General features: G+C 47.4%; 1 protein-coding gene across 1 annotated transcript in view; it reads left to right on the forward strand.

Annotated features, from left to right (window-relative positions):
* Window positions 1-14336, forward strand: part of APCDD1 (APC down-regulated 1) — a 31462-nt gene extending 17126 nt beyond the window's left edge. The window contains exons 4-5 of the mRNA XM_025429535.3: window positions 10446-10767; window positions 12227-14336. Coding sequence (XP_025285320.1) covers window positions 10446-10767; window positions 12227-12678 — 774 coding nt within the window. The 3' untranslated portion in view covers window positions 12679-14336. The remainder of the gene's footprint in view (window positions 1-10445; window positions 10768-12226) is intronic.
* Window positions 14337-16342: the final 2006 nt, after the last annotated feature.

Genomic DNA, 16342 nt, shown 5'->3' on the forward strand with positions numbered 1-16342 from the left:
GTGCGGGGAGGGGTGGAAGGAGATTTCTCCAGTAACCGCCCCCCATCAGATTGGCTTCTGTGGACTCCTCTCTAGAACAATGACTCTTCAAATGAGGGGCCCCATTTGCCTTTTGTTTGATAGTTTATTCATTTTTTTTAAATATATTGCTTTTCTTAGTCCTTTGAGCTTCTTATGACTGGTAGAGATATCCCAGAGTACTTCCCCTGCCAAGGACCACTTGGTGTTATCTTCTGTTTATCTGTGCTGTTGTGAGCTCCTGTAATGAAAGTCGCCTTTATTATAATTGTGGGAAATCTGCTGAGGAAGCCCACTTGGCGGGCGCTGCTTCCTCTAGATGCGCCTCACCAGGGACTGTCCCCATGTGTGAGGTGAAGCCAGACAGCCCAGAGCCCCAGATCCAGCCCCTCCCTGGGCTCACAGCATGTCCCCAAGCACAGAACAGGGAGCCAGGCCTACTGGGTCTAGCCGTGAGGTTTCAGAGGCCCTGAGGAGCAAGAGGTAAGTTAGGGCAGTGAAGCAGAAGGTGGCCTTTCTTGCCAGGCCTCCTCAGGATGGGTGAGGAGCAGAGTTGAAGCTCTGCAGGCCCTGTGCATCACACCAAGCCATCAAGAGCACAAGGTGCCTGCCATAAGTGGCACCTAGGCAAGGGTGGCTTATGAGACGACGGCTAGGAATCATGGGCTCCCCATCCCTTCACGGGACCCTTCCGGGTGGAAGCATCATCCACAGTCGGTGCTGATCAACACGGCTGAACAGCACTTCTCTTGAAATCTCTGGTGTGAGGGAGCAGCCAGGTAAGGGAGCTTTTCTTCTGAACATTTGGCTTCCTCTGAGTACAGTCTAGCCAACTTTTAAATTATCTCTGGGAATGGGGGGTAAAAATGTCATGAATAAAAACAGCCCACAGATAATCCAGAAACATTTGGTAAGCCAAGAGCACCAGCCAGGTCCCACCCTGAACCCTTAGGAAGCTATGCTAAGCATGGTACCTGCTGGCTCTCCAGCAGAGACACTAATAGGCAGCAAACAGCCCAGAGGCGGGAGCAGTGAGGCGGGGAACTGGGTGAGGAGGAGGAAGTCTGAGGGAGGAGGCAGGTGCAGTCCTGGAGCTGCCTGGGCTGGTGTCTGGTCGCTGTCCCCTCCTTCGGCTGGTCCTTTGCCCACACACAGGTTCTGATTCGTTTTTGTCAACTACACACACCCATGGAGGCTGCTTTTAGTCCTGAATCGAAAGAAAGGATTAACCATGCACTTTCTTTTTTTTACCTCTATTCCCTCACTCTGAATTTGCCCTTGTATTTCTTGTGGCATGGCTCATCAGGAGGCCAGATAGGTGAAACCAGTATTCCTAGGACCTGTAGCTCTGGAAGATTCCTACTCCCTCCCCAGGCCTGTAGGAGGGATTTCTTATGTTGTCAGTGGACTCACTGAACAGAGCCTTCTGTTGAGAGAGCAAAGGCACACACTTGTGGTTCCTGGAGGAGAAATGTCTTGACCATGAGTTATTACCATTGGCATGAGGACTGAGGATGACAGTTGTAAGGCTTCCCAAAAAAGTGGGAGACATGTTTGTCTGTTTGTTTGTTTGTTTGCTTGTTTAACACTGTCTGGATAAATTGGCAAGAATATGGACTTTGAAGGTGGTAGTCAATCCTGGAATTCACTTCTCCTGTGGCCATCAGCTGCAGGTGATGGTGGTGTCATCTGCTTCTGAAGCCTAATCTTCCTTCAATAAAGTGATAAGACTATAAGACTCAGTTGCATTAGTGTGCAGAATGCTGCCTGCCATCTGGGTAGGGCCCTTCACCAAAGCCCCCTTCTCTCCACACCTGAAGTAGGTAGCCCTTCTGGGCGGGTGTCTCCTAGAGGGATGACAAGGACAATCACATCGACTGGGGCCTCAAAGTGTTTGATGATTCATCATCATGAATCATTGCCTCCCCTTTTCTCCTCCCTCCCCTGCCACGGCAATTGTGAGGACATTTACCCAGATACTTAAGAGGTAGACCCTCTAAGCCCTAGGCCTGATGCCCTGATTTAAGAAATTTTAAGGGTGGAAAGAACCTTGGGCATTCTGTTAAGTACAAAGAAAAGAAAAAGATATAGAATAGCATGACCAGCATGATACTACTGTGTGAAACTAATAATGAAAGAAGTATAAGATGAACTTAGAAAGGAGGCCGTATTTCCAGAAGGGTCCAGGAGAAATGTAGCAACTGCCTCTGAGAAAGGGAACATTTTGGTGATGGTTGGACCGAGACTCATCGCCCTATACATCTTTGTACCTTTTGTGCCACGATCTTACATTTATCTGAACAGTCACTATGCAAAATTAGAATAAATTTCAGAAGTGAGGACTCTGAGGCTCAGAGGAGGGCTGTGGCTACAGCTGGAGATGGTGGCAGGGCTGAGAGAAGGACCCAGGCAGGCGTCCAGGGCTGGTGTGTGCTGTCCACCATTGCGACTGCCAGCCTGCATGGCCATGGGCGTCCTTCGAAGGCCAGTGAGGTCTGCATGGCTCTGGGAGCTGAAAGGGCCCGTTCTTCTTCTCTTGTTGTCCCTGGCATGATCCGCCTGGCGCGCAGTGTGCCACCGATTCCTCAGGAAGTGTTTAGATCCTTCCCCAGGACAGCTATGAGAAGGAATAAACGGACTTGGCCAGTGGTGCCCTTCCAGACTCAGGGCAGGCACAGCCCTGGGTGCTCCCTGGCCACTGGCTGGTGGCAGGTCACCTCACCCGCCGGGAAGGGGAAGGAGGAGGGCTGGGAAGCATCCGGAGAGACCACACTCCCCCCCCACCCCGCCTCTTTGAACTCTTTGCCTCCCTTAATTGCCAGTCCATAGAGACCTGGCTGAAAATTAGTTTAAATGCTAAATTGAGTTTGAAACCACTAGTCTCAGCCCCTCTGGAAACGGGACACCATGTAAAAATAGAAACTTTAAATCAACTTGTTTTTCTAAGCTTTATACAGCTTCGCTGTGAGGTTCAGAGTCCTTTGGCAAATGCGCTGCGTTTGAAGAGAATCAGGTGTGCCGGGAGGATTCTTTCAGGATGAAATTGGCTAGTCTTCAGTACAAAAAAAAAAAAAAAAAAAAATCAAGACCACATAAAATAACCCTGAAAAGATGCTTTCCCTGAATTGAATTTAACATCAGGGCAGCCGTCACCCTCTGCTTAGATTTTCGTGCAGTTGAAGGGTTAGCAAACCAAATTCTTTCAGTGGTAGAATCAAATAGTAATTAAAAGCAAATGATCGCCCCGGTTGTTGGAAATGCCAGAGCCTCAGGATCAGACTTGTAAGCAAATGGAATTGATCTTTCTCCAAAATCCTGCACTGATTTAGCCACAGGGCCATAAATCAAAGGGGTTGTCTAAAACCAGACACTTTCCCCAAGCCGTGTATCTCAAATATTGTACCCCTGCACATTCATAGCACATCAGAGGGAGACAGGCACCCAAGTGCTTTTTTAAAAAGTAGCTGAGCACTGAAAATGAAGAAGGTGATACTCATGTGCTTTCTCTCTTGAATTCTGTAGAAATGTCTAGATTGCCAACCGGCCTTTGTTTATGAGGGAGCTTGCCTTCCTGAGCCTTTTCAGAGTCCGTGAGACTTTCTGGTATCTGTGACAGCCGAGAGACTGTGGGCCAGGTGGCCATGGGCAGCGCACTTTTCAGCCCAGGCCCAGGAGATGGCTCTGCCACAGACGAGCCCCTCCTCAGGCATGAGTGTGGTGGGGCTCCCAGTGGCTGGGTCAGTGGGTGTCAAAGGAGCCATGGAAGGTGGGTTGCGGAAGAATTGGCCTTCCTTCTCTTCCCGCCACTGGCAGGAAAGAAGAGGGAATCCCGGAGGTGACAGGAGGTGATAGAGGACTGGGGAGTTCAAGGAGTCATCACTTAAAAAGCCCATCTTACACTGAGGATGAGTCCTAAAGAAAAGTGTGGCCCTGCTGGCCGGGGCTGGGTGTTTACTGTGGAGCAGCAAACGTTGCACATTGTATGAGAAGACGGAGCTGACGATTGGGGTTGGATGATGGGGTCTTGATGCTGAAAGGATTGCCGGTGTGGACCTTTTATTGGGGCCAGGGTATGAAGTGTCAGGCAATTGCTGCACCACGCACCTGCTGGCACGTACTTTTATTGCAGAAACAGTTCATTATACTCCTTGACTCTGGAGTATTTCAGCAGATAAACAGACATGCAAGGTTGATTTATTTAAGGAGTTTGCAGACCAGGAAATACTTGTTGTCAGGGATAGTGTAAGTGGTAAACAGTTGATCCCTTAAAAGGCAAGAGAGCCCGGAGGACAGAGTGAGAGCCTGGGCATGCCAGAAATCAACCATTCAGAAAGTCTGTAGTAAGCCCGCAGTGTGTAGGGGCGTCTGCTCAGCGCTGCAGGGAGAGTGGAGGAGGGGGATGGGCCAGACCTGATGGGGGCTTTGGATTTCTAGCAGATTTAGTGTGATTATTAAAACGAATCTACTTTAGCTATTGAAATGAATTTAGATTGCTAGAAGTGGAAGAAACAAGTCAAAATGTCAATCAGAAATTTTGTTCTGAAACCATCCTTGAAGTCATTTATTTTAAAGAACTGGCTTCTGAGGGCCCTATCTGGCTGTTGAGTCTGCACATTGCGTGTGTGTGTGTGTGTGTGTGTGTGTGTGTGTGTGTATGCGAGGGGGAGGCAAACTTATCTTTGGTGTGCTTTTCTAATGTTTTATAAACCAGAAAGGTCTTTGTGAGCTAACCTTTAGGTTCAAAACTTCTTAGAAAGCCTCTTTCTAGAAAATGAAGAGCTGCTCCCAGGGACCCCCATCCCCCAAGCGCCTCCTCCACTTCTTAACTGCAGGACAGTGTTGAATTGACCATTGTCTCACTAAGTGGTCAGGGGACAAATGCAAAGCCTGAGGAGTCGGCAGCCTAGCTTTCTTGTGTCCTTCCATCATCCTTTCATCCCTCATGGTTCCTGCCAGCTACCTCCAGCCCCTAAAGCTACTGTTTGGGAGACACAGCATGTGTGACCGTGGCTAGTCCACTTACTGCTTCCTGAAAGTGGAATCATCATGACTCATTGAGGTGGTCAAAATGAGCCCAAGTACATCAAGTCCTGGGACCCCAGATCTGAAAAGCACCCTGAGAGGCCCCTTCCACAAGGCAGTCAGCTCTCATCATTTGTGATGAATGCTAGCCTACTCTATTCATTTTGGTAAATAGCCAGTGACAGCATCCTAGCAATTAGTCTGCCACAGGTGAGACTTTTTCATATCTGTCACGCCCCCCCAGGGTCATGGGAAGTAGGAAAAATGGAGAGACGTCTGGTCTTGGCCTCCAAGAACTTGACAGAGTTCTTCTCCAGTGGAATGGAGAGGCCCCAGGAAGGCCGTATGTGTAGGAATACCTACAATAGAAATTGAATCAAATGCATGGAGAATTGCGGTTATGGAAAAAAAAAAAAGTGTTCAGCTTCAGTCATTGGCAGGTTTCTTCCTGAGAAACATGAATGTGTTTTTTATCCCATGGAAGAAAACTGTGAAAGGAAGTTTCCATCATCTGTTCCCATTTCTCCTCCTTGGGCAAAACTTTTAGCCCAAGAAATGTTTTATTCATCCTGCTTCTCTAGTTGATCTGTTCACAGCAAGATGATATCAAGTAATTTCTTCCATTCTGGGAAGACGCTGGAAACAAGTGGATACTGTCACCAAATGTTGTTGAGGAACCAACTCTCCAGAAATAAATGTTGGCTGGGACCGGGAGAAAGCCTGGAGAATCCCTATCAGTCATCAGTCAGAGAAGACCTGTTCCAGGGACCAGAGTCTTTGATAGGGAGACATCTGTTCTTTGCAGGACGTCAGCCTAAGGGGTAACCAGGGGATAGCACTCAGCAAAGCCCCAAGAATAAATTATGTTCCAGACTCTACTTTTGGCTTGTAGAATCCTTTTTTTTTTTTTTTTTGGCTTGTAGAATCCTCTGGGCCATGTTATTCTACCTCTCTGTGCCACGGTGCCTCATCTGTAAAGTGTGCCCATGGTCTCTTTGAGAGATCATAAGCTAAGGGGATGATTTACTTGACCTTCCTCAGACTCAAATGTCCCATACATGCAGGCTGTGGTTAGCTGATGTGCAGGAATCAGAATGCACAGTGGGCAAAACCCCACTCTGCCTAGAACATTGCACACTTATGAGGTTGAAGGCCGATTTTTCATTTTTAGAATAGGTTTGATTGTCTTCTTCTAGGAAATGAATTCCATAGGGATCTTTTTTCTCTCCTCCTCCTTCAGAGCTAAAACATTTTATAGTTGGTGTAAAGAGTTGCAACAAGAAAACACATTCTGGTCCCTCTGCTTTAACCTTCAGATCTTCTGTGGACCCTCACTTTGAAGTAGTCCTTTCTACGATTCAGGGAAGGGAGTGGTTTGAAACCCCAATGGTAGAGCCTACAAAAGGACAGCTTCTCAGAGGAGAAAATGGATCGGAGTTGGGGACCAAGAATCATAAAGCACCTGATATTTCAGAGTACACATCGCTTTTCATGTCAAAAAGCTCTTCCCATTTATTTGTTTTGAAAAGCTGCTATTCAAGAAATGCATCCTGAAGAAGAAAAATTTTAGAGCCAATACAGAGTATAGGCCTTAATTTCTGCTTCCACATAATTGTCGCTATGGGTCTTGCAGGTTTTATTCAAGCCAAGGATGATAGGAATAAAGAGCACAAATTAGACTTTTAAAAAAATCTGTCTGTACAACAGAAAGGTTTCCCCCTTATCTAACCATGGCTAAACTTTCCCCTTGATGACGTCATTTGCAGAGAGGCCAAAAATCCCACCCTTGTTTATGACATCTTGGTTTCTTAATGTCTGCTTAAGAGTTGTTATAAAAAGTTACTAGTCCATTCAACAACAAAAACAACCCTATTAAAAAAATGGTGAAAGGACTTGAGTAGACATGTCTCCAGAGAAGATATATACAAAGAGCCCATAAGCATATGTAAAGATGCTCAGTATCACTAATCCTTAAGGAAATGCAAATCAGAACTACAGTAGGACCCTGCACCATACCCATCAGATTGGCTATTATCAAAAAGAGAAAAAAAAAAAAACTGTTGGTGAGGATGTGGAGAGATTGGAACCCTGTGCACCATGGGTGGGAATGTAAAGTGTGCAGCTGCTGTGGAAAAAAGGTATGGTGATTCCTCTAAAAGTTAAACATAGAATTATGGTATTATCCGGAAATTTAGCTTCTGAGGGTATGCCCAAAATAATGGAAAGTCAGGTCTTAAATAGATTGTACACCTGTGCTCATAGCATCATTATTCACAGTAGCCAAAAACTGGAGTGTTCATCAACTGATGAATGGATAAACAAAATGTGGCACATTCATACATTGAAATACTATTCAGCCTTAAAATGAAATTCTGACACAAGCTACAATGTGAATAAACCTTGAGGACATTATGCTAAGTGAAATAAGCCTGTCACAAAAAGGACAAATTCTGTATGCTTTCACTTCTATGAGGTGCCTTGAGTAGACAAGCCCATAGAGACAGAAAGTAGAGTAGTGGTTGCCAAGGGCTGCGATTAAAAGAATGAGGGGCTGGTGTTTATTGAGTACAGAGTTTCAATGTGGAAAGATGAAAAAGTTCTAGTAATGGATGGTAGTAATGGTTGCACAAGAGTATGAATGTGCTTAGTGCCACTGAACTGTGCACTTAAAATGGTTAAGATGGTAAGTTTTACATTATGTACATATGTATTTACTTTATATATTTTACCACAATAAAATAAGTAGGAATTTGGTAAGACCAATACCCAAGGGCCAGGTTCCTCTCACTCTGTCCCTCAATTCTCACAGACCCAAATGATGGATGGCAAGCCTTCCTTGCCTGTGGCCTACTTTTCTCCGCTGATAAATGGAAATGCTTCAGCCAGGTCCCCATCTCAAGGCTCAGGCCTCTATGCCATTGACCTTAAAAGCACCACATGAACTCCAGATGCTACCATGGCACGTCTCCGGAGCAGTCTGGGCCTGCAGGCTGTGCCTACCTCTCATCACCAAGCTGGTTCCTGTTCTGATGGAAGAGCATTTGATCCCTGATGTTATGCTGGAGCAGTCTTGTGAGAGCTAAGACCCCTATTCTCCTGCCCACCTCCACCCCATCCCAGAAGCTTTCTGGGAGGTTCTTGACTTGATGTTGGTATTTGAGCAGACAAATCTTGTCAGGGAATGAGACTCCTACCTAAGAATGGCCAGCAATGAAGTGGCCACATACGATGTTTTTAAAATTCCCAAATTATAGATCTCAAAGCAGTTTGTGGGGAATGAGACTCTGTGGCAGCCCACTTGATCTTATCATCTACAAACCACAAACAAAGCTGAACAAAGGAAGCCTTCTCTCCCCTAGTTCCAACTCTAGACTCATCTGATGAGCACAGCAACAAGTTAGCAAGCCTGGTGTTCTCTTTGGAGGAGAATGTAGAGGGAATGTAGAGGCATGGCGACCGAAAAGCCCTTTCCTGCTCTCCTACCCTCGGAGATCTCCCAGCCCCTAACCAAACAACCGTAGGTCACACTGAGCCACTGCTAGACAAGAAAAGGCATTGGAAATCTGGGTTTCTGACTCCAGGAAGCATATACATAGGCTCCTGGGAGTTCCTGTCAGTGCCCACTCTCAGGCCTGAGGCCACACCAGTGAGCTGCTGCACACCCTGGCCCCCATGGTTAGGGGAGCCCCCGGCCAGTGTCCACGAGCTGCCCTCCTGACTGTGGGCTACAACTGTTACCCTCCCTCCACAGCACTGATCAGATTTGCCTTGTGCTTCTGTTAGCCCAGTTGGCTTTAGCCAAGCTGGTGTGGGAGGAGAATACCAGAAAGGTCATCCCCCAATCCAGGGGCACGCAGCCCACGGCACGCAGGTGTCCCATGGCTTCGGTTGAACACCCAGCAATGGCAGATGCAACCCAGAACCCAGTTGTCTTGTCTTCCAGACTGTAGCGTTTTGAGAGGAGCCCCAAGCTCTCTGGACAAACAGCATTTACATGGCTGGCAGTGTCTGGCCACCTCTACCCTTGGAAGGCTTTCTCAGCCACAGCCCTAGACAGACAGCCCTTGTCCAGAGGCTGTGGTAGTGTTCTCAAGCAGGTGCACAACGAGGCGCCCCTGAAAGAGCTGCAGCTATCTTGCACTAATTAAATGGCTGAAAGCTAAAAAGCAGGAAGCAAATTAAGAGCCCATAGGCCTTCAAACCTCGAGGCGGGCAGACACAAATGGATGACAGGTGTGCAGGCTGGCTTCGCGGAGGCTCTGCTCTTGCCCTCTTGCCAGCCGCCTCCTTTGAAAGGACCCCTGCTCTACTACGCAACTCCCTTTGTCATTCCAGCAATTGGAATGCTGTCCTTTTTTCTCAGTTTTGTGTGTCTCATAATTGTTTTTAAAAGTGAAAAAAAAAAACTAATTGTAAAATACACAGAAGCATTTTCATCCTAACCATTTTAGGCGCCCCAGTGCAGTAGCGTTAAGCACATTCACGTTATTGGGCACCCATCTCCCCCATCCATCTGCAGAACTTTTTCATCTTCCTGAACTGAAGCTGTGTCCTCATTAAACACAAACTCTCCTTCCCCCCTCCCCCAGCCCCTGGTAACCACCATTCTACTTTCTGTCTCTGAATTAGATCACTTTGGGTGCCTCATATAAGTGGGATCATACAGTATTTGTCCTTTGGTGTCTGGCTTATTTCACTGAGCATCGTGTCATCAAGGTTCGTCTGTTGTAGCCTGGGTCAGAGCTTTTCTTTTTTTCAAGATTGAATCATCTTTCACTGTATGGATGGACCACATCTTGTTTCTCCATTTGCCCGTCTATGTGATTGGGTTGTTAGCGTCACCGGGCCGTCTGAATAATACTGCGAGGAACGTGGGTGAACAGCTGTCTCTTCAAGACCCTGGTGTCAGTTCCTTTGTGCAGAAACCAGAGGGGGCACAGAAACTGCTGGATCGTATAGGAGGTCTTTTCCTCAGCAACTGCACCATTTTACATTCCCACAAGCAGAGCACGAGGGTTCCAGCTTCCCCACATCCTTGTCCACACTGTTCTTTTCACATTTTTTTCATACTAGCCATCCCAATGGGTATGATGGGAAGCCAGGCTTGCCAAAGTCAAGTGTCTGGGACATATGATAGGATTCTAAAGAGAGTACACATCACAGCTGAAATATTTAGACACGTCCCTGAAGTCAGCCGAACACATGTGTGCGCTTGTGAGCCCCTCCCTGCACACACACAACACTCTCCCATCTGTGCCCGAGGGCTTGGCTCCAGGCGCCTCTTGGGTGCCCAGGTGACAAGCGATGTTGCCCAGTCCCACTGTGAGCCTGACTTGAAGGAAGCGTGCGTGCACTGCTCTGTCATGAAGACCAAGTTCTCTCGTGTGTTTGTTTCCTGTCTCTAGAACCATGACCATGCCTGCATAGCCTGCCGCATCATCCACAGGTCAGACGAGCACCGCCCGCCCCTCCTGCCCCCCAAGGCTGACCTGACCGTCGGCCTGCATGGCGAGTGGGTGAGCCAGCGCTGCGAGGTGCGGCCCGAAGTCCTCTTCCTCACGCGCCACTTCATCTTCCATGACAACAACAACACCTGGGAAGGGCACTACTACCACTACTCTGACCCCGTCTGCAAGCACCCCACCTTCACCATCTACGCCAAGGGCCGCTACAGCCGGGGCGTGCACTCCTCCAGGGTCATGGGAGGAACGGAGTTTGTGTTCAAAGGTAGGGCTCCTGCCTCAGCAACCAGGGTAACAGCCCAGCGGGTGACAAACGTGAGCGGCTTGGGTACCTTTTTGTCGAGGCAGAGCCTGGAGGAAGGAAAGGGCTTTTATTTTTTTTTTTTTTTCCGGTAGAGATGTTGGGTGAGAGACTAGGGAATACTTTCTGCTTTTAGTTCATCATTTACACCGGCCTCTGAGGCTCCCCTCTGCTCAGAATGGGGCCGACAGGGGTGGCTCAGCCTGTGGGCCAAGGTGGGGGAGCGCCCCCCTCCCCACTGTGCAAGGTGTCACATGTGGCCACGGGGTGCATTACTGCAGATGAAACCTTGCATCTGCATGTTCCTGTCGTGTGCACAGCTGGGGGCAATTTGGAGCTGCCCCTGGGATGACGTCACACATACTTGCTGCATTCAGGGTGCTTTCTTGAGTGGGCAGTAAAGAGGAGATGGTAGTTACATGCCTCAGGGGCTCCGAAGGGTCCTTTCCAGCGCTGAGTTTGTCATGCGCTTGCAAGTTGTCATGCGCTTGGAGGTGGGAAGTTTGGGATTCGTAATGAGGATCAAAGTGAGAAAGGTTAAGGGGTAGAAATTCACCAGGCTGTTACAAGTGAGGGAGGTCTTGTGGCCTCTTTTGAAGCTTATGCATCTTTAAGAGATGGTGTCAGTCACATCACAGACAAATAAAAGAGAGGTGGCGCAGAGACTGGGTGTGACCCCCTGATTCAGGCTATTTAACATGAAATATTTCTGCTGACCCAGATAAGTCCTAGGACATCTTAGCCCATGCTGCACCCCCCCCACCCCCCCGCGCCTTAGCAAGGAAGATTTTTCTCCAGGGAGGATGGACCTTTGCTAGATGTGGCTAAGAGAACAACAATCTCTGACCCCACCCTGGAGCTGTGGCGGCATACATAAAATACGGTCCCCTGGGCTCCTTCAAAAACAGCCCTCTATAAGTGCTGGGGTTTCTATTTAATTACTCGTATTTTACTTGCCTGCAGCCTAATTTATTTTAGATACCTGATATATGGGCCAGTATTAATTTGCCAGACTGCTAAATAACTAGGAAAGGTATTCAACACCAAAGCTACTTAAAAACTTCAAAATGCTTTCATAAAAACAACATTCCAGTTTGTGTTGAATATTTCGTCAATCGCCAAGAGTCATTGTCACCAAAGACAGCTCCTTGGAGATACTCTGTGTGACGGCTTGATGTCACGTCAACATGCAGTCAGCTGCAGCATTTCTACGCCAAATGTGGTCTGCCTGCAGTGTGTTTGGCGTCATGACCCTCCAGATCGACATGTTGAACTCTCTCCACTGGGGGACGCTTTTAGGCAAGCTGCGGCAGGGGGGTGGCTGGGCGTGGTGGGGTTTAGAGCAGATGGCCAGCGCAGCGGGAGTGCTTTCTGCACCACACGCCACCCCGAGAGTCACCGACCTGTCCTCTCTCCTTCGCAGTGAACCACATGAAGGTCACCCCCATGGATGCGGCCACAGCCTCGCTCCTCAACGTCTTTAACGGGAATGAGTGTGGAGCTGAGGGCTCCTGGCAGGTGGGCGTCCAGCAGGACGTGACACACACCAATGGCTGCGTGGCGCTGGGGATCAAACTACCTCACACGGAATACGAGATCTTCAAAATGGAGCAGGATGCCCGTGGCCGCTATCTGCTGTTCAACGGCCAGAGGCCCAGCGATGGGTCTAGTCCAGACAGGCCTGAGAAGAGAGCCACCTCCTACCAGATGCCCTTAGTGCAGTGTGCGTCCTCTGTGCCCAGAGCTGAGGACTTCTCCGAGAACTACCGGGGTCACCAGTATGGGAGCTGGGCGCCTGGAAGGAGCGCTTGTCCCCTGCTCCTTGCTGTACTCCCCGGCCTTTTGACTCTACTGCACTGGAATGTCCTCAGATAGAAGTTTTTAAGAAGCTCTATTTTTCCAGACCAGGATTCCTTATAATTTACAGATTTACCAAAAGAAAGGACACTATTTCTTGTGATGCACTTGAATGCCCCAGAACTGAGGCTCCTTTTCTGCTGCCTGGCCCCCTCCCTCTCAGCCTGAGTCCTGAGCAGTGCTGTTTGAAGTTTATGCTTTGAACTCTGTCCAGTGGGATCCCAGGCCTGGGCGCCTTCTCAAGGGTAATTGCACTTTAAGACCGCAGAGAGTGTCGAGCTAGTGTGTTTGGTAGAGGGGGCAGGGTGACAACGAAGTCCTCTTCTTTTCTTCCTCATAATTATTATTATATTTCTGAGTTAAACTTAGATGAGTATCAAGCTCCAGCTTTTCCTGCCACTGTATCGCGGTTGCTTCCTGTCCTCCCTTGAAACTGTTTTGCAACCTGGAATCCAATGCAGAGTTGGTTTGGGACTGCAATCAAGACACCTCTTATTAATAAAGAAAAGACTTGAGTGTAGATATGTATATAGGGAAAGACACAGGGTTTAGCTTAACCATCCTGACAGCCTTTATGCAAAAAAAAAAAAAAAAAAAAAAAGGAATCCAAGTTTTCAAATGTTGAGTGGAAAAAAATCTGTAATTAAAGTTTTAACGTAATTTAAACTATCGTTGTTTTAACTTATGGGGGGAGGAGACTTGGTTATGTGCTGGTTTCTGGCTGGTTGCGGAATGCACGCTGCTTTACTGCTGCTCAGTTGACAAGGGTAGTCAAGCAAATATCAAAAGCAAGACAGGCAGGCCCAGCAATGTACGGGGTGGTGACAGTGTGTCATGTGCCACCCGAATGATAAAAAGTGCCTGTTCATTCCACACTTTCCTGCCCGTGGAACCCTCGTCCTCGCTCATGCTGTATCTGGCTGGGGTGAGTAGATGGAACCTCACCTGGCCATCTCTGCTACCCTCAAAGATGACTATTCAGAGACCATGCTTTGCTGTTCGGGGGCCGGGATGTTCAGAGAGCGTGCTGTGGGGGCGTCCTCACCAGGCCTGCACTAGATACTCGATGTGTGTGCAACCCAGGCTTTGGGTAAAGCCCCCGTATCATCGGATGTGCCAGCTTGAGTTGGTTTCTGCTCTGCTGTTGTTGCCTTTGCTCTGTGACCGCAGAAGGTCTCAGGGTCACCTTCTAGAGCGCCTGTGAGCTTTTCTCTCTCTCAGACACTGGGAGGATGCATGAGACATGTCTGCCCATTACTTTGGATTATTACAGATGGTGCTATCTGAACACCAAGTGCTGTTGCCAATAGAGACCGACGGAGGGAAATAGCAAGGCATCCAAAGCCTGGATGGAATCAGGAGTGAGCATGGAAACCGTGATCAAGGTCGAGAGTCATACTTGTATTTAAAAATTAACTTTATGAAATGCTGTAGCATTCAGTGTGGTGATAAGTTATAAGGATAGCATGGAGTACCAAAGCGCTTTATCTTTAGAATATATTTTAAGTTGTGGTGCATACTGAGGGGGTTTATTCAAATGAAAATACTAACTTAATGTCTGCCAAGTTTAATAAAGATGTCAAAAGTACTCCCACAGAATACATTTTACCTGTGGATCTATTTAATCAATACTAATGCTATCTTTAAAGGATATAATAAAATTATGTGAAAAACTATGTTCACTGTTAAAGAATACCTCAGTGATTTGCCATAAAAGTGATAGATTTATAGCCATTGAATTCACAGGCACTCACCTAGACTTAGCTACTCACACTTTTAAAAAGTACACTACGCGCACACACACACACACACACACACACGTATATCCAAATATGTAGATATTAACATGTATGTAATGTATGTGTTTATGTCTTAGAGATAACACGATATTCGTGGGGTCATAGCACTTCCTGATCCACTATACATCACTACAGAGAATGGCTGGTATAATTTACTCACAAATTATCCACACCGATATATGCCTGTTGCTTGCTGTATCACCCACGTGTATCACATCTTGTCTTGGTTATGTCATGTTAATGCAAATAAGAGTCAGTAAGTTAATAGCAGATAGTTCCACTTGTAAAAACTGGGTTTGGTGAAAGAAGTAAGTAAATAAAAGATGGCTCTTCTAGACTTCCCTGTGCTGGAACTAGACTTCCCTGGCCTGGAACTAGACTTCCTGTTTTCCTGGGTAGTGGGCTGATGATGGTCAGGGTCAGAAAGTTGTTCCTTGGGTGAACCTTGTAAAATCCAGGTGGACCCTGGAGTCAGAAAGGAGTTTCCTGGAGCCCCCATCACTCAGTGTGGAATAAAGGTAATTTGTGCAGACATGACAAATCTGGTCATCTGCTTAGGTGCCCAGTGTCTGTGACATCCAGGTGATGTCCATCCTGCCATCCTGAACAGTCCACCAGGGGGTCCGGTGCTGTGGCAGCCCACTAGTGTAACTCTTAGCAGTGCCCAGTCCCCGGGATCCCTGCAAGAGGAGCTGAGGGTCAGGGCATCCTCCACAGGGCTTTACACACATCTTGTAAAACAACTGGAACATAAGACCTGTGGTTCCTGGTTGAAGGGAAAGCTTTCACAATAATAGAAGAGCCATTCTCCATCCCACCAACTCTTTAAATATATCTTGAACGCAAAGATTATGTTAAGTAGTCCACACACATATTGCAATATTATATTTTAAAATGGTATCCCTGCCATCCCTATAAGACTTAAATCAGGCACGTAGCAATGGAGTGCCAAAACCAACAGATAGCATCTGACGAGGCATTTCTGGACACTGTCCTCAAAAGAAAATGCAGACCGTCCTGAGGGTACTGGGGGAGTAGGGATGGTGGGTGGAAATACACAGAGAGAAACCCACTCTGACACAATTTCTCTACTTGACACAGATTTTTCTGGCCTTCTCAAGACATCTAAGCTTTTGTGAATCCAAACATCTTTCATAAGAATATATCTGCGTGAAGAACAAATAAAAGTAGCTTGGATAAATATTTCTCACTGATTTCTAGATTCTTGACAAAATGTGTAAGCATTCTCAAGTAAGAGAATCATATGTCCTAAGATACTAGTTGAATTCTTTAAATCCCTGTAATGATCCAAGAGTTTTGGGCTCACAGGGCAAACAAACCATCTCTGAGTGTCCGTGGGGCTCCTATGTTTTCACAACCCCATCTCCCTGGTGTTTCAGTAGGTAGAAGTAACACTGTCATAAGAAAAAAAAAAAAAACTACTGGTTATGACTTCAACTTCAACATTGGCTGAGGCCTGATGAAGTGGATGCTTGACACAACCACGTTTCTCCAGGGGGTACCCAACTGACGCCCAGTTGTACCCACAAGAGGTGCCACACCGGGCAAACACACATCCTTTACTCAACTGCACAGCTCACTGGGCAACAGATTGTGGGATATGACCCGTGGCCTCCCATGGTTTCCATGGATTCATTCTGGTCTCTTGGTTTCTGACATCTGCTATACCACCACCTCTATGACCCCTATGCCCTGTGGAACACCACCCGAGCAACTCCATGCCCCCTTGACTTAATCAATCTGGTATAGCTATTATGTTGGAATCCGGAGGCCAGAGGATTTGGGAGCAGAGAGAGCAGCACTTTGCAGCCCCGTGCCCCCAAGACTTGTCACCTACTAGCTGCCTCTTCATCCTCCTGAGC

This window comes from Canis lupus, chromosome 7 (assembly GCF_003254725.2).
Source record: "Canis lupus dingo isolate Sandy chromosome 7, ASM325472v2, whole genome shotgun sequence".
Lineage (NCBI taxonomy): Eukaryota > Metazoa > Chordata > Mammalia > Carnivora > Canidae > Canis > Canis lupus.